The sequence below is a fragment of the Anomalospiza imberbis genome, chromosome 5 (genome assembly GCF_031753505.1).
Source record: "Anomalospiza imberbis isolate Cuckoo-Finch-1a 21T00152 chromosome 5, ASM3175350v1, whole genome shotgun sequence".
Lineage (NCBI taxonomy): Eukaryota > Metazoa > Chordata > Aves > Passeriformes > Viduidae > Anomalospiza > Anomalospiza imberbis.
The window spans coordinates 15,065,993-15,090,929 of NC_089685.1; the positions used below are offsets into that span (position 1 = coordinate 15,065,993).

At 42.3% G+C, this 24,937-nt stretch overlaps 1 protein-coding gene across 5 annotated transcripts in view; it reads right to left on the reverse strand.

The window, feature by feature from the left end:
* CELSR1 (cadherin EGF LAG seven-pass G-type receptor 1) overlaps window positions 1–24,937 on the reverse strand; it is a 165,774-nt gene that overhangs the window by 26,506 nt on the left and 114,331 nt on the right. For all 5 annotated transcript variants that reach the window (XM_068189747.1, XM_068189743.1, XM_068189745.1 and 2 more), the window contains exons 6-20: window positions 21,362–21,519; window positions 20,297–20,460; window positions 19,165–19,290; window positions 14,434–14,600; window positions 13,786–13,971; window positions 13,341–13,454; window positions 12,839–13,013; window positions 12,014–12,155; window positions 10,175–10,295; window positions 8,882–9,065; window positions 7,984–8,085; window positions 6,154–6,248; window positions 5,629–5,838; window positions 2,912–3,095; window positions 53–196 (exon numbers count right to left, since the gene is read on the reverse strand). In XM_068189747.1, the coding sequence (XP_068045848.1) occupies window positions 53–196; window positions 2,912–3,095; window positions 5,629–5,838; window positions 6,154–6,248; window positions 7,984–8,085; window positions 8,882–9,065; window positions 10,175–10,295; window positions 12,014–12,155; window positions 12,839–13,013; window positions 13,341–13,454; window positions 13,786–13,971; window positions 14,434–14,600; window positions 19,165–19,290; window positions 20,297–20,460; window positions 21,362–21,519 (2,272 nt within the window). The remainder of the gene's footprint in view (window positions 1–52; window positions 197–2,911; window positions 3,096–5,628; window positions 5,839–6,153; window positions 6,249–7,983; window positions 8,086–8,881; window positions 9,066–10,174; window positions 10,296–12,013; window positions 12,156–12,838; window positions 13,014–13,340; window positions 13,455–13,785; window positions 13,972–14,433; window positions 14,601–19,164; window positions 19,291–20,296; window positions 20,461–21,361; window positions 21,520–24,937) is intronic.

Here is a 24,937-nt window from a genome sequence, read left to right on the forward strand (position 1 = left end):
TCCCTGGGAGCTGGCCATAATTGCTCACCAAACAGCAGCAGAAGGGTTTTACCTTTCCTCTCTGAAGGTCTGAATAAAGTATCAGGAAAGACAACAGATGACTCCAGATCTTTTGGGTAATCTTCTTTAATCTCGTGAAATCGTGGTATTCTAGCTCCCGTGAAATTAGACTTGTCAAAGATGTCAACAGCAATAACTGGAGGGCATAAAAGTTTTCCATCACCACAGTGAAACGTTATTGAAAGGTTAAAATGACTGCACAATGAAGATAAAAATTTTAAACCCCAAAATAGAAAGTAAAATTTAATCTCTTTCCGTTAACACCTTATATGATAACTAAAAGTTTATGTGTCAGCATTATGTTACATTTATCAAATTATACATTTATTGTTCAGCGGAAAGGAATTCACAAGACAGTATCTCATACTATGAAAACATACTGGAAACATTGGAAATAAAGAACCATAAAATCATTTAGGTTGGAAAAGATCTCCAAGATCAAGTGGAACTGTTAACTCAGCACTGCCAAGTCCAGCGCTAAACCATGGCCCCAAGGGTCACATCTACATATCTTAAATACCTCCAGGGATGGTGACTTCCCTGGGCCACCTGTTTCAGTGCCTGGGAATTAATTCAGTGAAGAAACTTTTGCTAATACCCATCTCGAGGTAGATCACTTTGCTGGTACTTCTCCAGCAGCAGCTGACTGGGGTTTCACAGAGGCTTTTCCCTGGCTGCTGCTCAGTGAATGCTCCTGCTTCACAGTTTCTCCATGTGCTGCTGGCTTGCTCCAGTGTGTGCTGCATGCTCCAATTTGAGACTTGCTTTTTAATGGGAAGACTAAATCTACTGCTTCAAAAACATAGTTCTACTTCTGTTGGATTGTGAAGTCAGCTGACCGAAGAAAATAACATGTATTTTATCTGGGACTACTCCTTAGTCCTCCACTGGCAGTTTCTCCCTGGCTTACCTCATCATCTCTGCCTGTTTAACTGCCCAAATACTTAAAAGCTGTTGAGTTGGCTTTAACTTTCTCATTTAAGACAAGTCACTGAGCGCCAATTTACATGTCCTGGGGGTAACCCTATACCAAAAGGTGTGATCCTCTGCAAATTTCTGTATGAAGAAATATCCACATTAAGACCCACAAATTCCCATTCCTTTCCTAGTTTCTAACTAACTCCCAGATGAGCCATTAGGAAACTCTGTTAACACCATGTTCACCTGGAAAAACTGTTCAAAAGAAAACAGACCTCTTTCAGGCCAGAGTTGCCTCATCCCTCTCAAGCTCATACCTCTTTACACAGGAAGAACTGGTTCAAAAAAATCATGATTTACAATCTGCAAGAAATTCTGGGGTTTGTTTTCATCTCAGTTCAGTTGGGTTAAAATCCTGAGCACATTTTTTTTTAGTATGAAGATAAAACCATTTTGATTCTCATAGTCCTGAATCATAAGAAAGTATTTCAATTTTGGTTTATTAAAGAAAAATCAAAGTGTTTCAGTTTGGTTTAGTTCAATAATAATCTATGCCCTGTTGATGAAGGATGCTACAGCCTTTGTAACTTGACTGCCTCGTGCCATTGATTTTCTGCCCCCATGATTGTGGACATTAAGCATTTTTGGGACAAGGTTTGTAGCCAATTCAAAGTCTTACTATAACAGCAGGTGTAGTTGGGAAAATAAGACCAACTTTTGGCACATAAGCCTTTTTCATATCTGAAATAAAAGCAACAGTTTGAAAAGCTAAACACAAGTTCAGGCTGATATAGTTTAGAGCACCTCTGAAAAAAAAAAAAAAAAACAAAACAAATAGCAATGCTGCTTGTGAGGGATTTCTGCAGGTCAGCTGTCTCCATCTCACCTCACAGAGCAGGATTATCACCAACACCCCCTCAGCTCAGACTGTTTGTAGCTGGGAAGAAAATGAAATAGAGAGAGCAGGGGAGAAAATGGGGAAATAAGCTGACCAGACTGTGGTTGCTGTGCTTCATCTGCATATGCACTGCAGGGATGTCTACGAAATACATCACAGTCCAAAGAGCAGGAGCTGCTATTTGTTTGTCAGAGGACAAATTTCCTGTGATAGGTGGGGAAGGTGTCTTCGTATGCCTGATGTTTCCTTCTCAGTTTAGACTCATTCTGGATATTTTAGATCCCATGGATTTTGTTCTGATTTTCTGTTTCTGGTTTTGCAAGACTGGGATGGCATTTGAAGGACTGGTGATTCTGTGAAAATACCTTTCAGCACAAGAATCTCTACAGATGTTGGTTTTCTGGATAGGTTCCAAGTTAGGAAAGCATGTGAAAATCAGAGATATAATCACAGAATCATCTAAGTTGGAAAAGACCTATAAGATCATTGAGTCCAACCTTTGATAGATCATGACCCTGTCAACTAGACCACAGCACTAAATGCCACATCCAACTGTTTCTTGAACATCTCCAGGGCTGGGAATTCCACCCTCCCTGGGCAGTCCATAGCTATGCAAGTAAGATTAATAATATGCAATAAAATCAATAGTAGGGTTACTTTTTTTTTGTGCTGCAGTAATTCTTCAGGTGGTGTTGGTGTGATTCTTCCAAAAATGAGATCTACTACATTCAACTATATTAGCTGTTCTCAAAAGCCATTACCTTTATCTACAAACTTAGTCCTTCCTACTATCTCTACATTGCCATGACTGCAACAAAAAGCCATATGGAGCAGCGGCATGGTCCAGAGGCAAAATAGATCAGACACCTCCCAGAAGGCCCCCGTGGCAACTTGAAAGACATGGATCAAGGCTCAATGGCTTTGAAACTAATGCAATGATTTTTCTCAGTGGGTACTATTAAAACAAATAACTAGCATCTCTGTCCAGCACATTTTTAAGAGTCAAAAAAGGCAGTTTTCAACACAGATACTCACTCATGTTAGTGGCAACAATGACAAAAGGTCTCATGTAGGTTTTTTTCATGTTCTGGGCCACATTGTTGAAATATTCCTCATAGTGCCTGAGCAGGTGAGCGGTGCCACCCTCCGTTCGCTGAATTTGCTCCCAGTGCTCCTTGTTGCTGGGGTCCAGTAAAGCACTACCCACTTTGATAATATTCTGAGAAATAAAGTACAAGCCTAAATTATGAAGCAAACACAGAGCTGGGTTTCAAGTGAGAAGTATTGAAAATTATTGGCCTGACTGCCTGAGGTGAGTGTATAATGAAATATTTAATGCAGCATGTTCTACTACAGCCTTATAAAAATATACACCTCTCACCCAGAGGTTTTTTGGTCATGTAAAGCAAATCCCTCCAAACTTTTTACAAGTAAAGTAAGCCAAAATTGGAGGCTGTAAGAGAACTGCCTACTTTCTTTCCCACTAATGACAAGAAATCAAGCAAGAAGATGCAGGAGGAAAACCTATCCATGTTTTCTTTGTTTCTGAGAGATCAGACATATGAAAAGCACAGCTCTTAGCAGGTACACTGAAGAACGTCCCCTGATAATATCACTTCTTCTTTAATTTTTTCTTTTACTTTGTTTCCTAGATAATGAAGACAACTTATACAGTGAAGAATGCTAAGAGTGAATATTAACTTGCATAGACAAACTTGAAAATACATAAGAAAACTTAAATCATCTCATTGTCTCCCCATTTTTACATTGCTTACAAATGGTATTAAAAAGGCATTTCTTTCTGAGGACCTGACTTTTCTGCCCTTTCTTAGAAAAATATGCAAAGGGACCCTCAGGCTGAATGGAAGGAGACTGACCCTAAAAGAGTGTGCTAAATGCCTTAAATGAGAAAGATGCTAAAAACCTTTTAATCTTGGGGTATATATGAACTATGTTGTTGTAACAAAGCCTAATTCCTAACTAAGGTAAAATTGGCATAAATGGCAGTAGGAATTAATCACCACAAGCTCTAAAATAGCCAAGACAAATATTTAGGCTTCATTTAGAAGGAGCTTATCTGTATCCTGTCTTTACTGTTTGAGGCTGCAAGCACGTATCTGAGCTAAAAGAGACTCCCAATATGACCACCTTTACCTAGGGTGAGAAGCACAACATGGATTCCAGGAATGCAGGAGACACATACTGTACTTGGTACCAGGCCTCCTCCATGTTTGTGAACATTATTTATGGGTTTTTACTATCTATTTTTCAGGCTTCTATGTGGGATTATAAAAAAAATTCCTTCTCCCCTTGTGCTTCCTCAGCCTAGGATGTTACCTCCTTTTATTCATGAGCTGTACTCATTAGTTTTCAAATTCCTGACCTATCCTAAAATATTTAGGGAGGTCTTGAAAACATCATCTGTATGAATTTCAGTGCCAAGTACAGAGAACAATAAATTAAAGCATATGTTTCCAAACCAATTTTTTCTTTGCTTACTGTTCGTATTTCTACTTAACAAAACATGCTAGAAATGAAGTTCCTTTTCAAGATCTGAATGGCCTGCTTCAAAGCCCACAGGAAAGAAAAAAACTGGATTTCTTAAAATTTGGTGCATCTAAAATGTAAAGTGTTTCAGAAGTTCTCTACTCTCTGCTGATTATACAGTCCAAGACACTAAGTATTTTCTCAGCTGCATTTCTTCCCGCTCCTAACTCTCCAGTGACATTCTCTCCTGGTGCACCTTGGCTTTGCACAGGCTCTCCAATTTCACCCCAGGTCTGCCTGACCTGTCTGGTCCTCCTGGAGTAGTGTGAGCAGTGACTTGGGTGTAGCACACCTTCTCAGGGAGCCAAACAGATCTTGGGCCAGCACAGATGCCAGTCTCGACCCATGGACTCATTCCATATGCTGGTGCCCAAGCTCTGGGCTCTGCTAGCACAGATCCAAACAGAGGTTTTAGCTTGGACTCTGCTGTGCCATGGCCAGGATCTTGGAAATAGTTCGGGCAAGAGTGGAGAGCAGTACCCATCTGTACACATGGGATTGAGGAAAGCTGTACAAGCCTGACATGGGTCATCCAGCCTTCACATTATCAGACCACAGAATACTCCCGACTGCCTCCAAATTTCACATTTTTCCACCACAACTACATATTTTACCAGACAGGGAGGATGCTACAGCTTGTTTTCTAGCCCTGGTCAGGTCTTTGGTAATAACTGAGACTGTCATGAATGCTCTGAGTAGCAGAAGCTCTCTGGCACACATTTTAGTATGTGTCCTAAAATACCAATATGATATGGAATGCCTTTCAGCGTACCAACTCATGACTCAAGTGTTCTCAAACTGAATTAGAGGAAACCTTCAGAGTCAGTAACTGGCTTGGACTTAATTTGCTGCACATTTGAATGAGCATGATAACATTAGGCATGTTTTACTACAAAAATAAATATAGTACACAAAACTATTTTAGCCAAGAAAAAGACATTAATGTGATGATTTCTTTTCATATAGGGATTATTGCTTTTGGCTGCTACCATGATGATATTTTTTACACATACACATGCATGCATAGACACATGCATAACCAACTTTCCATACTAATCTGAGAAGAAAGGCTTATTTGTGGAACAGATTAGGCAATTACACAATATTGGCTTCACCTTGGTCAAAGACAAATTTAATTATCCACTGCCACCTAGTTTTCAAGGGAAACTGTAAGGGCTCAGCACACTATACAGTATTTCTCTTACCTCATTGAATTCCACATCCCTTGTGGCTGCCAAGTCAAACCCTTGCTGCTGGCTTTCATACTGGAGGACCCGGATCATTATCTGGTAAGCTGTCCTCACGTCGTTGCCATACAAGTTGTGTGTATATTTGGTGGCATTCTGCAGCGCTCTCACGATCCGTATGGTTTTCCCTCCATCCAACTTGGTCTCATTGTGGTGTAACTTCTCATTCTGAATCAGGTAAAAAATAAGAAAAAATCCAATTTTATATATACATTTTTTTCATTCTAGTTACAAAGACAATCATAATTTAGGGATTTTTGGCACAAACAAATTGTTCGGTCAAAATTTTTTTTGTCTTGAGAAAGAGCTGGCAACAAAACTCAATTGCAAATGTAACTGAGAGCCAGAAAAGCACCAGGGTCCTGATGGAAAATGAGGCTGTTCAAGGACACAGTCAAAAGACTGAGTGCAGGGATATCAAACTGGAGTCCAAACTGGTCATTATTTACAAAACAAAGGGAAAACTGAGAAAACGCAGCTTACCATGATTTTTAGATCCACAAAAGTGTTGGTGGTGCAGTTGAAAAGCTCAGGAGGCAGCCAACCCTTCTCAATGTTACAATGGCGAACGGCATTTCCTGAAGGAAACAAAGCATCAATGGCAAACAATGTTCTGAATTGTGCAGGGTAAATATTCATAGATTTCAACTATCCTAGACTTTCAGATTTCCTACATTTTTAAGTCGCTCAAAGCTACAGATGTATTTCAATTTACAAACAGGGGACTCCTGCGAGAGAAAAGTTAAACACTACTAATCTTCAGGAATTGCTTTTGCCAGGCTTTGGAGAAAAGTCAGGTAAACCCCAAGCTCTGCCCACCTGCTCTCAAGCCTCACTGCCTGATTGTTCTCAAATTAATTCATTCATTTCTTTATACCATAAAAGAGAAGACTCTGCACTTCCTAAGTATTCCTGAAAATTAACCCCTGCAGAGATTTCTATGCAATAGCCTATATAGGAAGACCTCCTGGACAAATGCTGTATTCACATCAACACATGCCCACACATCTGCATTACTGCATGTGCTAAGCTCTTCAGCCAACATGCATAATTGCCTTTTTGCCACTTGTAAATGGACTGTGAGCAGCTTACTGTTTAATTTAGCCTATTATATTTTGTACTATTTTTCAAATAATTTAAAAATGCAATTTTTGGCTGAGAATCCTTCACCATGAATTGCAAATAATCTAATTCAAAATTTGCATTTGTGCTAGTTAATTTGCACATAACATACTGCATATGTCTAAGCCATTAAATTACCAATATCTAAATAAGAACTATAATTAATTTTACTGTATCTAATTATATTACTTCTCTTCCATGATTAGGTGAATACAATTAAGCCTCAGGTTCTTAGTCTGAATATTCATTATTATAGGCTTACTTCTTTGAATGATTTGTAAAATTTACTTAGAACGTGCAATTATTATAAGCAACATTGCCTAGAAGAGATGCTTGGGTGAATCCCTTCAAGAACACTGCAGAAAACTCATTTTTATTCAGCTTTATACTGCTTAATCATGAAAATATTCTTCACATAAAAAAAAAATTCTATCTCCTAAAATCTTTAGAACAGGTGCTAGGTTGACCACAAATCTTCTGCACACCTACAAGCAGTGGCCTCCCCCTAGAAATATTTGGGGCAGTCACAGAACTATTTATAAATCCCTGAGCCTAAGGAGCACTCACAGCTGAGAGTTACCAGGTCCAGAACCAAGACAGAGTTTTCATTTCCCACAGAACAGCCTTTGGAAAAGATTGGGAACTCTCTTTTCAAAAATCTAATGCACATTTTCAGAGACATATATGAAAAAAGAGATTGTAATTTGCCTGTTATACAAAACAACACAGCTCATCTGCTTTATAAAAGGTGTTTTTCAGCTGTTTCATTTATGTTTATGGAAAAGATATTGTGTAGAAAAATGCAAGTTTTGTTGCAACTCTTAGCTTTAGTAGGCTGTAGTAGGACCCTAATAAAGCAGTCATCAGGAATATGAGTCTCCTAATTTTATCTTTGCCCAGAGGAACTATATGGCTAAAGAACACTTACAAGTCACTGAAAATTTTATGTGTAAGAATTGCCTAGTAAATAGAAAATTGGGCTCTGCCCAAATAGGAATTTCTGTGCTTTGTACATGTTTGTCTGCTGTACTGTTGCATTTATTTATTGCTAGTAACTTCTCTGCTCATGACATAAGCTATGCTGCAGTCTCTAGACCAAATGAATTAATGCTATTCCCTATGTACACTTTTTGTTTTTTTTTTTAAGAGGCATGAAGATAAAGTAGGTTATTATTTACCCAGGGAACTTACCCACTGAGCCCTTAGGACAAGGCACAGCAGCTGGCTGGCCAAATTTGGTCTGTGGCCACCAAATACCAGCCTCGAAAGCTTTGGGACAGCCATTATAAATTACTGAAAACAGAAAAAGAAATGATGCAATTTTTCTGACAAGATAAAAATCACAACAGTGAGACATTTCAACCTGCCTGAAGGACCTTCCTGTAATTCCAAAGCCCTGTCAGGATACCTGTCCTCTGCAGTGCCTTCCAAGCTGTAACCCAGCAGTTGCTCCTTATCCAACAGATTGGACAGACAGGTACAGGCAGAGGAGAGCTCAGGATGATTATGGGGCTCTGGATTTTGGCTCTGCCTATCTCTGCTTGCTCCTTTATTGTGGGAAAACATTTCTCCTTCATTTCACCCACACACTGTGGCGAGATGGCTGTTGCAGCAGCTTTGTGCTGATCACAGGAGGACGGCGGGTGGGTGGGTGAGAGGAAAGGCAGGATGGGCAAGATGGGGAAGAAAGGCAGAGTGCACGAGGTGCACAGCACGATGCCTCTGTGGTCAAGAGGTGCAAGGGCTCTCAGCTGCCTCTTCAGCTGCAGCTCAGCAATACAACACTGCACTGGCAGATGAACTCAGGTTTAAAGAAAAGCTGATGTTAGTCTTTTGCTCCCCCTACTCCACCTCAGCTGGCTATATTTCCATATGAGAAAAATTAAAGAGATAAGAGCTTTTTTCCATTTTCCTCAGCTCCTGTGAGGATATGTGCGGCACATATCTAGGAGGAGGTGAGTATTTTTAGGCTGCTGCAGCCCCCTTTGCCCCACTGCTGGAGCCATGCCGCTGGGCTCAGAGCGCCCCAGGACGCAGCTGTCCCCTGCAGTGTCCTCATCTGCACCGCAGCATGGCTGGGTGGAGGTACCTTCGCAGCCCCTCACGGTGACCTCCGCAAAGGGGTTGTCACAGCGGTTGCACTGCCGCCCTATGACGCCCGGCTTGCAAGGACACTGTCCCGTCTCCATGTCGCAGGCGCGCGTGTGGGAGCCAGATGGGAAGCAGTCGCAGGGGTAGCAGGTGTCACTGCTTTGGGGCCTGTAGTAATTGGCCTAGAAAAACCAAAATGATAGACATGAGGTATGTGACTTCCAAACTGCTCCCATTTCTGAAACCTGCTCTAGCAGCGTGTACATCATGAAAGGCCTCATTTTGCAGAGCACAGATAAAAGTTACATTACATTATCAGAGACCCAGGGTTTGCGTTGCCCTTTGCAGCGGAGCCACAGGGCCCACATTACTCCTCAGGCACTTGTTGCAAGTGCCCACCAAACATATTCTTGGGGGATTTACACTTTTCTCAGCTTTGCAATTCCACTCTTGTATGGCACGGAGGAGCCACTAAGGAAACTTCCTGCACTGTGCACTTGTGTTTCACGTAGAGGGTGGAGAGCACGCAATGATCCCATATTCAAATTGCCTCTGTACATGCGTTTGATCTGAGGCCTTAGGATCGCACAAGAGCGCGGAGCTGGCACCCCACTGACTCCATTTAATGCAACAGTTGCTGTGTGTCCTGCTGGCATTTTGGAAAGGAGCGGGGGGCCAGATTCACAGCCGCCAGTCTGCACAAGCCCAGCTCCTCTGATGTCATTCAAGCCAGTTTAAACCTATTGTGAGAAGTCCTTTGTAAAACCTTCATGACGAGGTGCCTCCCCTCCCATGTCCCCCATCTGTCCCTGCCTGTCCACAGAAAACTCAGAGATGGCAGTGAGGAAAGCATTTAGCCCTGCAGCTCTCTCCAGCTGCCAGGCCTTTTGCTGGCCATAGCACAGGGGAGAGCTTCAGCCAGCTGGCCCGAGCTGTTTCATGGCTATTACTCACTTGTGATGCACAAAACCTCACTGACACTCCTCTGCACCCTGGTCTGATCTCTCCTGATAAACCAGGCTGCACTTCAGAGATCAGAGCCAGGCTTTCATCCTCTCAGCTCGGTTTTCCAAACACAAATAAGATAAGAGTTGTACAGTATGATTTGGAGAAGAGTGGTGCCAGCAAAATGTTTTGGATAATGATTAACTCCACTGTGCACATACATATATATATGATACAAAGCACAGCTGTGTGTACTTTGTATCAGATACTCACTTGCAATTATTAGTGGTACAGTTTCTTTTTAAACTAAAGAAATTTTGACTTAAGACTGGTTTCTTTTGCTTACCTTGCAGTGGCATTCTCCATTGGTCTTATTGCAATCAGAATCAAACCCTTTACTAGTCTCACAATTACATGGGCCACAGATGGGATTTCCCCACCAACCTCTGGGACAAGGTAGGTCAATCCTGTTAATGAAAATCAAATTGAAAGAAAGTTATTTTAAGTTCCCTCTTAAAAAGTGTGGAAAAAAAAGCTTTGGGCCAAATCTGCACTCAACTGCAGCATCTTGCAGACAGTAATGTATCTCAAACAACAATCAATACATACATAAATATAAATACACTATAATACGGGAAAATTTAGAAAACCAATGCTATGAAAACCTAGAGGGAATGTTTCTCTAAATACTTTCAAGTGCGGGTGGCTCTGAGCCTGTGCCCTGGTTTATCTACCACCACAAACTGCCTTGGGGCACAGCTCCCCAACACTTTATATTCCACTCCTCATCCCCATTCTGCCCAGGCAGCAGGGCTTCTTGTCCAGCCCACAGGGACACCAGCTCAGGTGCAAAGCTGTCTGCAAGCTCATCCTATAAAGAAAAGCCACCACTTTCAGCCAACCTGGCTTTTTCGGACTGTTCACTACAAGGTCTGAAAAGCCCTGGTCTGCCACAGGAGAGACAGAGGACACATGGTTGGGGACATGGAAGAGGGGAGGGTGGCAGCATTGATCTGGACTATGGATCAAAGACTATGATTCAGACTGAGTGCAGCAGCACTGGAAGCTAAGCAGCAAGTCAAAGGCCACCCCTGCTGAAGGAAAACCTCCATTCTCACTGGCACTATTTCATCTGGCTGAGCCTCTGAGCAGGTTATCCCACAGATGCCCCAACACTCTTTCTGGTAAGGAGAGCTCTGATTCTTTGAAAGTTGGGAGTCTTTGTCAAGCAATAGTCTGAAGGACAAGGCCTCTGAGACCAGGATGCTGGTAATGCACAAGATATCCCCTCCCTGCTGCTCATTTTTAGGAAAGAAAAGCTATTTTTGTCTGTTTTGAAGACCAGTACCAATTTTATTTATTGTAATTGGTAGGTTTGTACTTCTATGCTTTAGAATATAAAAACCACAATGTTGCACTTGACACACGTCAGCAGATAATGACAAGGGACAATATCTCTGTGTCACTAATCCAGGGAAATGAAAGACAAATCTGGCAACAGCACGGAGCACGGCCAACATTTGCAAGCCCACACAACAAAAGGCAGAGGAAGAAGCTTGCAGTTTTCAAAGGGAAGGAAACATCATATGAGCCATTCCTAAATGGGCAGACAAATGCACTTCATTTGCACATCATGAATGGCCAATATTACAGTAAATCAAAGTGCCGCCTCTGGGATGAGGCTGGTTGCTGAATGCTTATCAGAGACCAGGAAGCTGCTGACGGGGGAATCAGCACGTTTCTCCCACAAAGCAACAGACACAGGCCCCAGACTGTCCAGAGGAGAAGGCTCTTTGCCAGCCCAGGGACTGGACCTACACTGCAAAGAGATTTTATCTTGCTACAGGCCACCAAACTGGTGCATTGCTCAGTGTGCTGGGAGAGCTGGAGGAGAGATGCAGAGCAAACAGGCCAAACCCACCACAAAGTACAGGTGAGATGCAGTTCTGTGCAACACAGCTGAACTGGTTGAGCCCCTGAGCAGCTGATGAAGAAAAGTGGCTCCTGAATAACATCTAGTTTCTGGGAAGAGCTCAGGAATGCCAAAAGGCAGTGGAGCCTAAAATACCATTCCAATTGTAACAGGAAAGTTTATCGGAGCAGAACAGGAAGTGGAAGGACTGCTGCCTTAGGTGAAGAGCTTCCTGGAAGGATCAAGAAACCAAGAACAAAACAATTCTCTTACTTGCTTTCACAGTACTGTCCATAGTAGCTTTGTCCACATTCACAGGTGTAGCCGTGGGATGAGCTAGGTTTGTGCACGCATGTGGAGACATGCTCACATGGGTTCAAGTTACATACATCAACACAATCTCTCCCAAAGTACCCTGGGGAGACAAGGTAAGAAAATTACAGCAACCATTGTAATTTACGATTTGCATGTCTCCAAAAGACTGTCTTAAGCTTATACACTAATAACACATCTTCGATAATCAGTAGATTCCCCTGAGATACTGTCAGAAATGAAGCACTCTTTTCCCTCTCAAACAAAATGATAGTAAGGCATTCTTTTTGACAGTCTGTTACCATGCTTGAGGCACCCTTGTGCCTTTGGTTCCCAGTTTTATACTTGGGGCATGTGCTACAAATAGTTTTGTACTCTCTTGCTGCATGTATAGGAGGTGACTGTGCTGGTTGCTGACAGCATGCGCTGGCTACATGCTCCAAAACAGAGAAAACATTCAAAGTATCTTGACTAGGATGAAGAGTGATAGACTGAAATTCAACAGCAGAAAATGCTGAGAAAGAAAAAAAAATTAAAAGAAAAGGGGAGGGGCACAGGAGTCTTTGGACCAGAGACTGCCTTTCCATTTGGTGGATACATTGCCTGGATTCTTAACCCAGGACTGCAGCTTCCAGGGTGCTACAGTGAGAGTGAGAAGGGTAATGCTGATTGGTAGAGGAAGAATCAGAAGTGGAACACATTGCCAGCATGCTGCTGCTGCTGCGCTGCTTCTGATGAGCTCATGAAGATGTGATCCAGCTCCTATATGAGTGGTCAGCACGTTACCTGGGTCACAGACACAGGAGTAGCTGTCCCAGTCGTCACTGCAGTAGCTGTGCTGGGGACATGGGTTGGAATCACAAGGGTTATCCACTTCACAGCCCTCCCTTACGTTGATTTTGATAGCCTGTTTCATGTTGAGTGTTGCTATGTTTGTAGATGTCTCTCCCATTCTTACTCCCTGGTGACAAAAGACAATTATTTTAAAATTAGACTTTCCTTTCAGAGTACAGTATTATGTGTTTCATTATTTTCATCAGTCAATGAGGCTACATTTTAAAGAAGTCACCTGATGAACCAAACCCAGATTTTTTTTTCAAATGTTTTTCCCTTACATGATCAGATTTGTACCTGGCAAAGTGGGTAGACTTCAATATTTTGATTCTTAGATAATTTTTATGGAGGAAACAGAAATGTTTGAAGGTGGATAAAAAAGAAACCTCCCACATTTTCACCTGGGCATTTTCTCACGAGTTCAAAATTTATTGCTACACTTTTAATTTCATACCTGCATACATCCATAAAATCCCTGCTGAACAGAGACTTGGTCTCCAGAGACACCTCCCACAATGATGCTTTTCATTTTCAGTCCGGGTAGTTGATTTCCAATCTGCACAGTGCTCTGTGAGGAAAAGGACAGCTGGTAAGAAGCACTATCCTCCTCTGTGACACAGACAGCCTGCTTTCTGCAGTGATGGACTCAAGCAGTAGCTGACAGTGAATTACATAAAAAATACCAAAGCAGTGAGGAGCCAGACATTGCAATGTGTCTTTTTACAGACTGCTTTGTAAGATATCTTATCATAAAGCTTAATAAATTAATATCATTGATTAGGCATAAATCACTGCAGAACATGTCTCACAGCATAAGTACTTGTCCATAGTCCTTTATCCTAGTTTCTCCTAAAAGCATTTGTGCAGTGCTCAGTGACAAAATCATGATGATGCCTTACCTGGTACATCCCATAGTCCAAGGACATGACAGCAAGGTACTTGAGATCTTTACCATCTTTTGCACTCTTCAGCTCTATTAATAAATGATGCCATTCCCCATCACTGACCCTTGACTGGCCCATCTTCAAACTAGCAACCAGGCTCAGGCCACTGTACACTTCAAACTGCACGTAGTTGTTCAGTATCTGTTGGGAAAAAAAACCAAAAACATGTCTTTTTTTGCTACATATTTGTACCTGATGCAGAAGGAGGTGGAGGGCAAGGTAATATTTCCTAGGGAAACCAAAAAGGAAAAAAAGCCCAAAGAGTAAAGCTGGGAATGCTTGCAAGAACTCCTTGTGTAACTTTTGACATTCAGACTCCAACTTCCCTTCTGGGCAAAAGGACCTCCAAAGCAATAGACCCATTTTTTACATCTATATGAATGCCCGCTTCTACCTCTGACTAGAAAAGCAATCTTAAATTAATATGATTTTTATAGTGATATTTTTGATCATTCACTTTTGATTGCTGTAAAAGGCTAAATTAATGGTATGTTTTTATTGACATGGATTTAGTTAGGTGGATGAAGCTGTGTAGTTCATCTGGCCATATCCACTGCTGGGGGAGTATTCATTCTTTCCTAACCAAAGGCAGCTACGCTTTACCTGAATGTTGATCTTGGATGCAGCCCCAGCATTGGCTTGCATTAACATGCCATTGACTTTCCGGGTTCTGAACATCAGCCCAATGTACCACGGCACAGAGATGGTAATGTCAAGGTCACTCCAAATGATAATGCTCTCACCAGTGAAACGCTGAGGAGAAGGCATTGCTGTGAATCAGAACACAGAGGAGAAACAGTTTTTACCCTTCAGGACAAATGTTAACAGGAAAAATGATGCTATGTCACAGTGATGACACAAGGGAGCTAGTCCCCCTGCCACTGAGCTATATTCAATCTACCACGGATGAAGAGCTGCTCTAGGGGAGTTACTGTGAAACAGTTGATAATATTGCAAATTCACAACCTACCCTGTTTGTGGGTAGGCATCTTGTCTTGGTGCCTGTACTCAAAAGCAGCACCTCCACACTGCTATGGCATTACCCACATGAGAGCTGTTCCTAGAAAGGTAAGCTCAGGATCTCTGCTGATATAGTTCTGCTGGTGAGTGGGTGGACAGAGCAGGAAGTATGAGGGCAACACTTGCTGCAGATGTTTTCAACATAACCCTGATTACCTACTTCTAATTAAAAGATTAAACACAGGAAAAGGCTGGGAGGCAACAGGAAATGTGCATTAATTGTGAATACTCCAGGGCTGGATTATTCAGCTGTTCCAGTTACATAGCCTTTTCACAGGGAGAAAGTTTGTGTGGAATTGCCTAAATCAGCTGCCTTAAATATCCTGAGGTGACAGCTGCAAAATTGCCCCCCTCTCTAACCTTGCAAAGCACAGCTCCTACAGGGTGACATCAATGACAGCTTTCAATAGAAAGCACTTTGCTGATTGAAAATAGAGGAATACCAATCCCCTTGGACTTTTAAAGTTGTTACCCTGGGTAACAAGAGGTGCAGTCCCATGGATTAGTTAATCCCCCTGATTAGAAGCAAAAATTAAGCCATTAAGTGCTATTTGCAACACCTCATATGACACCTCCACCACGTGTGGAACCTTGTAGGGGATCTACAGTCAGTCCCTGCCTGACATCCTTGCTCGTGGGCATGTTGGTGAAATTCATGGCAGCTTTTTGCCAGTGGAAGCAGGCCTTAGAGACTTGGTACAACCACCACAGATTAGCACCCAGCCTTTTATTTCATCATGATGGTCAGTGAAATGACAGGTCTTAGCAGCCTTTCCCCTTCTGCTCCACACTACCATATCTGCTGACACTTTGTGGATTTTTTTGTAGTAGGATAGATCATGTGTATACAAATGCATATGTATTACTATGAAATGATAAGTCCTCAGAAAAGGTTGAGGGATGACACCATAGCAGAAAATGGAGTAAAGTTGACGTGAAGTTGCATTTTTTTGAGGAATAAAGCCAAACCCCAAATTCTCATATGTCTGCCTTGCTGGTGTCTATAAAGGGAAAGGCTGGGGTGAGGAGTGGAGTGCAGGAGTTGGAATAAAGTGCAAGCCCTTTAGCTCCCTACTTGTGAGAAACAAAAAGTCAGGGGCTACTGGGCTACCACTAGTCAAGCCAGAGGTGGTACTTGACTTGCCCTTCCTTAAGATGTGATTACCCAACCACCCCACATCAGGCTAAGGGCAGGCAGTCCCAAGGGGCAGCCCTTCTCCCTCCTGCTCCAGCCTGTGATCTCACCTTTGCAGTCATACCACAAATGCCAGAGAGGGCATAGAGTGGAACAACTGCAGCATAGCCTGCTCTTGAAAGCCAGATGGCAACTTTAAAAAAGATTGTCACCAGATACAGATGTCCGCAGGTTGCTTAAAAGTTGAATGCAGTGCTTGAGTTCTGGCTGTCTGGGCCAGGGCACAGTTCATCAGCCCACACTGCACCACATCAATGTAAAAGTAACCAGGACATCAGTGTTGAGCAGGATTATTTTCTCTTGCTCCACCTGTGCAAAAGTCAGCCTTCGTCTTCCTCTACACTGCTGACCTTCACAATAACCTCAACTTCCAGCTTTGCTGCTGGTTTTCTGGGCTGCTGCTGAGATTTTTGAGCCCATCTGCCTCTGGAGTGCAGAGGCAGGATGCAAACTTGCGTGCTTCCCACCTGCTGAAGGATGGGAATGCTGTTTGCAAGCATTTCGCCTTTGCTCCTGGGAGAACTGGACTGTCATGGCAATTAGCCACCTTCTTTCTTTTCTCACTGGTGGTGACTTTCTGTACTTGCAAATACCATTCCCTTCCCACACCTTGTCCCAGCTTCCCTCCCTTCCCTGGGGCCAGGGTGCACCTTCCCCTGCTAGTTAAATAGAAATCCCCGTTTGTCAACCCCCTCTGACCTGCCTCTTTCCCCCAGCTCTTCCTCATGCCTGGGACCAGGAGAATCCATGGAGAGGCTGGCCTCCTCTACTGTCCTCAGATGGGACCTGACCTCCCCAGTCACCACAGAGGCCCACGTGCTTCCCAGCACCCCGCTGCCATCGGCGGTGCAGTGATGCAAACTGATCCTGTGCTCAGAGTTTGTCACTTGAAGCACTGCTTGTGTATCTCTGCTCACTCTAAAGAAAGTCCTGCACTCAACAGGTCTGCAGAAACACGTAAGGGCTATTCCCTGTGGAGACAGAGGGCCTGGGGAAACATGCTGCCAACATCCCACTGGATGTCACCTGCAATACGAGTGCTAAACATGTGGAAGCTTATGTTTAGGTCCAGCCCAAGGCTAGTGCAATGACACTGGCCATCCAAGAGTGAGTAAGACACAGCTGCTAGATCTTCTTCACAGAATTGCAATACCTCATAATTTAAAAGAATTAAATTACAGTAAAGGTGAAACTAATTTTTCCTTAATTTTATCTCCCTTCTATGTATCAGCAGAGGGAGAGGGAAGCTGCCAGAAGGTGAATTAACAGATTCTAGGAGGGTGGTGAAGGTAAAACACCCCATCCTCACTAGTGTAAACTAGATCCCAGAGTTTTTGAAGAACAGGAAATGAAAAAAGGTTAATTGGTAACTTGACAAAGTCTTTGTCCTCTGTTAGTCTGAAGCAGAACCAGCACTCCCAAAGGCATTGAAGAAATGCAGCACTCCCACTCAAAATTGCAAATATTCTCTCTGATACTTTTTTAAAAATAGCTGCTAGCTAATGCTCTTAGGATCATAGCTGAGCATTTAAATAAGAAATTAGAAAGTCAGGAGTATAGCATATCTGTGATTCCTCCTGACTTTAACTTTGGGCTCCTGAAATCTTTGGTCACATTCTATTTCTTTCTTGGCTTGCAATCTTTCCACAGGGACACTGGCCCACAAATATCATCATTCAACCAAGCAGCCTGCTGCCTTCAAACTATTAAAAAAAAAAAAAAAACAAACACAAATTGAGGCATCAGCAAGAACATGGGGTTTTTCAGTGACAAAGGGGACATGCAGGAATGCAGAGTGCTGGAGGTAGATGCAGGCACTGGGGGTTGCACAGCAAGGCCTACTGTGACTGCCATCATCTCTATTACCTGAATTTAAAATGATTTTCCAGGGATGGCTACAGGGCAGCTCCTAGATGATAATCTAAATCCCAAACTTTGTGGATTGGTCTTGAGTTTGGGATAAGAAAATAGTAAATAAAACAAACACTTGACCAAATTTTGAATTTCCATTTGAAAAACAGAGGGAAGGAGAGTCTTTGCATGTGATAGTAGTACTCCCATTTACACCAGTACAGGATACACCGTAGCTGGGCCCTGGCACTCTCCTCAGGATACATCAGAGCCGGTTTGTAGCACAGAGAACAGCCAATCATGAATAAAACACAACAACTTCCCCAACAAACATAGCTGACATGAGACACATGGAAAAATCAGATCTTCATACAAACCTGGGAAGCTCAAAATATTTGAGGAGCTGCTACAGAAATCAGGGGCAATAATAACAGCTCTGGGCTCTGTGTGAGGTGGAGCATAGGAAGAGGTCTCCATAATTCCTTTTCCCTGTTCTTCACTCTGCAAAACTTTATCTCCAAGACAGAAACTTAACCGTATGTCCTCTCCTCTTAAGCTAATATTGCTGCTTCTCAGGAAAGGGAAGAGGAATTGCCACTACCTAGATCAGGCCAGTAGAAGCACGTTTTGTTTGCTGGAAGCATCCAAGAAAACTCCAAAGGAGCAGCCGCCTTACAGCACCAACCCCTATGGGACTCCTCCCACAGGCAACTCCTCACTTCTAGGGGAAAAAACTGATTGCATGTTCTTCACACCCTATAAAACTCACCTGCTGCTCCTTCCTTATCCTTTAGTAATGAGGTTTTACACATATATGCATATTGTGTTCAATCAAAGAGAAATCCAGTAAAACTGAAAGTGCTCTTAGCACAGAATGCCTTCTTGCCAAAAAAGCAGTGATTAAAACAGCACATTCGTCCCCAGTTTGAGTCAAAGCCCAGTAAAGTCAGGAGGATTCCTTCCACTGATTTAAAGGGGCTTAGGATCAGGCATTTTCGCTATAAACAAATTACTAAATACAGCCAAGTTCTTTGGAACTGCTTTGCTTATGTAAGTAAATCAATGAAAGCTGCTCTTATTCATGACAGTATGTCATCTACTATATAGGGGATCTCTAAAATTATTTCAAATAGATAATGAGTGACGGTCTCAACTGCAATCTTCTGTTACCCTCAGCCATCACAGCTGGACATAGGTGCTATGAGATGGCAGTGACAGGCGATGAAATGTGCACACATGACAAGCACAGAGAGCTCTGTGCAGCCCACCTTGCTCACAGTTCTTGCCTCCGTAGCGCACAGGGCACTCGCAGATGTACGTGCTCCACTTGTTGATGCACGTGCCTCCATTCTGGCACCAGTTGGTTTCACAATAGTTCCTCTGCGCTGAACAGCCTGCAATTCAGGAAAACCATTACTTTGAATGGTTTCAATAAGAAAAAGGCTCTGAATGACTGTATTTCAGTTTTTATGTAAAAAGAAGACATGACTATTATAGGTTTGGGTTTCTTTTTTAATGTTTTTGAAGTCAGTGAAGCAAATGTGGATGGCAAAAGTTTATGTAAGCTGATCATGTGTTAATTGCATAAAGACAAGTCTGTCTATCAAAGGCATATGCTATGACTCCATCCTTAATCCACAATCAATGAAACATACTTTAGAACTGCAGTTTAGCTCTTACACAGACCTTCAGCAGCATGGACAGAAGGGACTTTCCATTTTTGTGTGTAAGAGCCAGTTTTAGGATGATGAGAACATTCTGTATGCTTAATCACCGGAACTAATCCTGATCAGGGATCCAAGGACTGGAAATCCAATCAGAACTTCCAACAGGCTGCTCCATGAAGCAGGTTTCACATTTGGGGGGATTGCAGAATTTTATTTACAGAACAAACACAATTTATTAAAAAGTCATTATAAGTGCTGTCTTTTTTGTGAACTAATCCCACTGGCTTTCAGAGCAAAATGACATTTAATAGGTAGTTTAAAAATAGAGGAGGAGAAGTTAATTTAGGAGTAAATTCCTGGCTGAAACTCCCAGCGATGCAGGAAGGCTAAACAAGCCCAGTTCTTTCCAATGTGCTGCTGAATCCTGGAAGTGTGCCCTGTGCCACGGGCTATTGTATGCCTCCCTGGCACAGGTGTGGACTGCACATTACTCAAACAAATGAGGTCTGGCCAGAGACACAGCGGCAGCACAATGCCATACGCCACCTTAAGTCCCTGCCCCATAGCTGCTTTGCTCTCAACAGTGCTAACAGGGGAACAGGGTCATTCCAGAACCCTGTGTCTCCTTCCCCTTCTGGGGGTTCCTCACAGTGCCAGCCACCTTGACACCCTAAGCTGTGCCTCACAGACAGACCTTTCTGTTGTGGACCTCTGGAGCACTAGTTGCCCATACCTGGCAGAGTGCCATTATTGGCAATGAAACCAGCCATGTCGATGGGCTTGCTGTCAATGGAGAGGTTCCTCATGCAGCCGATGAACTGCCTGTTGTGCACTGGGAAATCCTCAGGCAAGTTTGGGACACCACCAAGGAGGAGAGGGCCAGTTAAGTCCAAAGATCTGAAGAAACAAAGAAATGCTTGTAATTTCTTGCAAAGAGTTTGTTTCATTTTGTTCTTTATCTTACTGCTTCCATAAGCACATTTAAGGTGCACTTCCCTCTGCTACATGAGCTCTTCCAGAGCTTGTAATCAAAGGACTGTCCAGTAACACTAACTTTTAACTTAGGAGCTGCCATGTCCATATACAATCCAGTGATGAGTCCCTAACATTTGCTAGTATGCAGAAGAAAATAAAAATTAGAAAAAAACTGAAAAAAAGAAGTGTCCTGGCCACAGGACACTTCTTTCTGACCCCAGTCATGCAGGGACTGGCTGATGACGTTCGGCACAAGGTTGAGAAGCAATACATTTTTATATAATGACTTAATTATTATATAGTGTCAACCCTTTTAAAATCCTCTGAAGATCTTAGTCTTAATGACATTTAGTGGATGCAGGTTCTTCTAAATGACTCCACACTGTGTGAGAAGTGTTATCATCTGGTCATTTGGATTAGCCGCAGTTCTTATATATCCCTCTCTTGGGATATTAGAGCACCATGTGTCTCTCAGTGGTCTCTCTGCTATCAGTCATTACTTTATATCCCCCTATGTTGCTTGCTGTTCACCTCTTCTTAAAACTCAAAAGTACTATTTTTTTTTCTCCACAGGAAACCTTTTCTCACACCCAGTGATTTTTAATGGTTGTTTGTTTACATCCTTTTCTACCTCATTTTAAGACAGGACTCAACTTAAATGGTGGAAGTAACTCCATGTCCCAAACTAAACTTTGTTACTTTTTCTTGTTACACCATATCTGTTTTTCCAACTTATGGTTAACCACTTAGTGCTCAGTGGTTAATTGCAAGCTGTTGACTCTCCACTGGAAAAAGAGAATGAGTGGAAAACACAAAGCCTTACTTTTTTGAGCCAGTCTGAGTCCCCTGGGCAGCACAGGTGTAGTTTCCAATAAGGCTCCCGAAGCGCACGGCCACTGCCGTGTCACAGTCGTCCACAGTCACCACAGCCACCTTCTCTCCAGAGGGCCCATGGGGAATTCCTAATCGGCCAATGTTTGGCTTCAAAAAAGTAAACAGCACATGTCATACAGTGCTACACACACGTGGGATTTAAATGCTGGTTCAGTCAGCTCAACAACGTACTTCTCACTACCCCCCAAAGAGGACAAAAATAGAAGATGTAAATGAAACAGCAGAAGTTAGGTTGTCCCACGACATTTAGGCAAGGAAAAACCCTGATGGATGACTTCCGTTGGAGTCCACACATGCCCACTATGACACACAGGGTGGTCAGAAGTGGCTTTGGTCATTTCCACAGCTGAACCACTTTGGCCCAAATCACAGCAAACAGGTGTTTTCTCATCTCTGCACAATAAATTCTAATAAATTATGCTCATTTTGCACTTCTTCACCTCAAGGGAATGAAAACCATAAAATGATGTATTATTACAACTGAAGCTTAAATTAAAGGCTTAAATTGCATTTTCTCTGATGGGCGCACTCTGTCAAGGCTACCAGAAACTGAGTTCAGGCCTCTATAGAAGCTGTAGCGAGGGGCTGTCTGATGAGAGGGAGGGAACTTGGATGAAACCTGCTTGTTCCAGCTTCAAGATGGAGTGCAGGAAAAGTCACTGCCCATTGCTGGGTCAGCTGAGAAGCCCCCAGGCTCTAGTTACAGGAGAGTAGAGTTGATGACCTGTGGAGCTGGACAACCAAAAATAATGGATGGATGTATGTCGCCCTGATTTCTTAGGTTTTTCTAAAGCCTTCTGAGTTTACATTCTTGTAGAGAACTTTCTCATGCAACTTTCTGTAAACAACCTATTGTTTTGCATTCTTTCATAGAGGTGGAGAAATTTGATAGACTGGTAGTTTGTCCAGTGTGGTTGGAGAGGTGGCACGTTCACCCTCCAATCCACTGGCACCTTTTGAGAACTATAAATGATTGGAGTCAGAATAAATAAATTAGTCTCTTCATCGTGACCGAAGCTGTGGTGCGTCGTTTTTCCTTGTGTCCTCTGGTGACATATGTAATGGATGCGTTTGCTCTGGTGCAGGCACATAGACTAACACTGCAGGTGCAGCATGGAAGATGGAAAGAAAGTGTGTTTTACAGCAGCAGTAAAAGCTCGGGCTTTTCCTTACCTCTGCTTCTCCCAGGCAGTAGGAAACTCCTGCCCACCCAATCACAAGGTTCCCTGGTGAACATGAGCCACAAAGCTAGAATTATCACACTCAGCTTCACACCTCCACTGTTACTGGCTCACTCTGCCCATCACCTGCTGTCAGTTGGTGTTCTCCCCACTTCAGCACTTTCTGAGTGGGGAAATTCAGTGATCCCAACAGACAGGCTTTCCTATGGGACCACCAGGAATTCAATACAAGCCATCAAACTTCTGTGCTTCCACCACAAACAGATCCTTCATCATCTTAACTAATTTTGTCACTGATGAGATGTATTCCAGAGTGATTGACAGGAGATGATGTTTTCTTTGCAGAAATTCAAGAGACAGATTTGTCCAGTGGAGAAGTACATTATGACTGTTTAAAAAGGGGCATGTACAAACAGAAGCATAGCAGCCTCAGTGAAGAACTAGCAAATCCTGTAGGAAAATTGTTTCCATGTTTAGTGTTCACATAGAGCTGAGGAGTCTTCATTTACCACAGGTGTAAGATCTCTGAGGACATTATGGGTACAAGAGAAGCACTGAGCTGAAATCTACTGGCTTTGCAAAGGGACACCCCACAGGAATGAAGTCATCAGGATCTGACCAGATGCACTGAAAGTCCAAACTTATTTACTGGTTGTGTCAATCAACAATAGCTGTATCCATGTGAAAATGAACATGGCTGGGCATCTGTAGCTTGCTGTGTGCTTGCTTTAAAACATGTACTGCATGACTGCATTCTGAAATTCCTTATTTGTACAGCAAACAAGGAAGCAGTAAGGGGATAAATGAATTCTTTCTGTTTCACTCGCACACACACAAATTTGTTAACATACAGCAACTTTCATGATCTGTATAGAGACAGATTTATTTTTAAGGGTAAGTATCCCAACACATAAAAAACATTTTAAAAACTTGTTTCCTGGTGTCAGTTCCAGTTGGAAAGTATTTTCCATTTCCTCTACCAAGAAACAACGTGATCACATAGTTTGGCAGTTATTCAGTATAAGGTTTTGACCTCTCTTTAGTGATATTAAGGCAGATTTTATTTTTTCCGATACTCCCTGGACTTTGCCACTGCCTAGCTTGGAAAGACAGGAAACATACGTATTTGAAGTGCTGAAAATGTTATTGTATGCAATGATGGCAATGTTAGTGAGCAGCTTTTCAAAGTAAATGAAAAAATACATGGAAAACTAAACAACTGACAGGCAGACCTTCCCTTCCAAAATTAAAATGTTTACATTCTGGGTGCTAGTTCTATTCATTCAGAGGAATGATTCGATTAACATTTATGTTCTTGTGCTTCACTGAAATAATCTATTGTTTCTTACATGGAAGCCTTGACAAAGGCAGGGTATTTATTCCCTCAGCAGGGGGGATCTGCCCAATGTTAATCATGATTGCAACCTGATGAGACTCAGCACTTTGCAGCTGCTCCTTCACAGTCACGAGCTGCAGTAGCAAATTGATTTTTTTCTACTTTTATTTAACATAGAAACTGGAAAGTGTTTCTCTAGATGTTGACTGTTCATTGCAGTACAGATCTCTGGCATCTCTTTGGCTCTGATGACCACACAGAACCATGAAGAAAGGGAATATTGCATTGAATGAAAAGAAATCTATTGTCAGTTCAAACCATACTTAGTTCAAACACAAGGTAATTTTCTGACCATGTTAAAAGGCTCATTTGACAGAATTTGAAAGGTTTTTCCCAAAATGCAAGAATATGTTACTGGGAAAGGAAAGAGAGATTTTCTGACTGAGTTAATAGGACAAGAACTCAAAATATGTGGCAAGTAATACACACTACTCTTCTTCTCAACAGCTAACATAGGGAATACTTTATAATTGAAATAATGGGAAATAAATAAAAGATTTTATCAGAGAAAGCCCAAGTTAGGAGCTCATTCAGCAATGAATCATGGAACAGATTTTATTCATTAAATACTTTGATTATTGTTAACTATACATTACTGGTGATGCAATGGATATTTAGAGTATCATGCATTAAAAAAGAAAATCACTTTGAATATTGCATGTAAGAAAGAGAATTAATCCCACAACATGAAACTTGGGATCTGATGACAATAATTCCTATTGCAGACTCTGAAACTCTCAGCACTAAATGATGAAAAATAATAAAACAACCCTACTAATTCCTATTGCAGACTCTGAAACTCTCAGCACTAAATGATGAAAAATAATAAAACAACGCTACTATTTAACTACAAACCAATGAGGAACCATGGTGAGATTAAAAGGTTAAAAAGGCAATACAGCACTGGGCTGTTGCACAGATGCATATG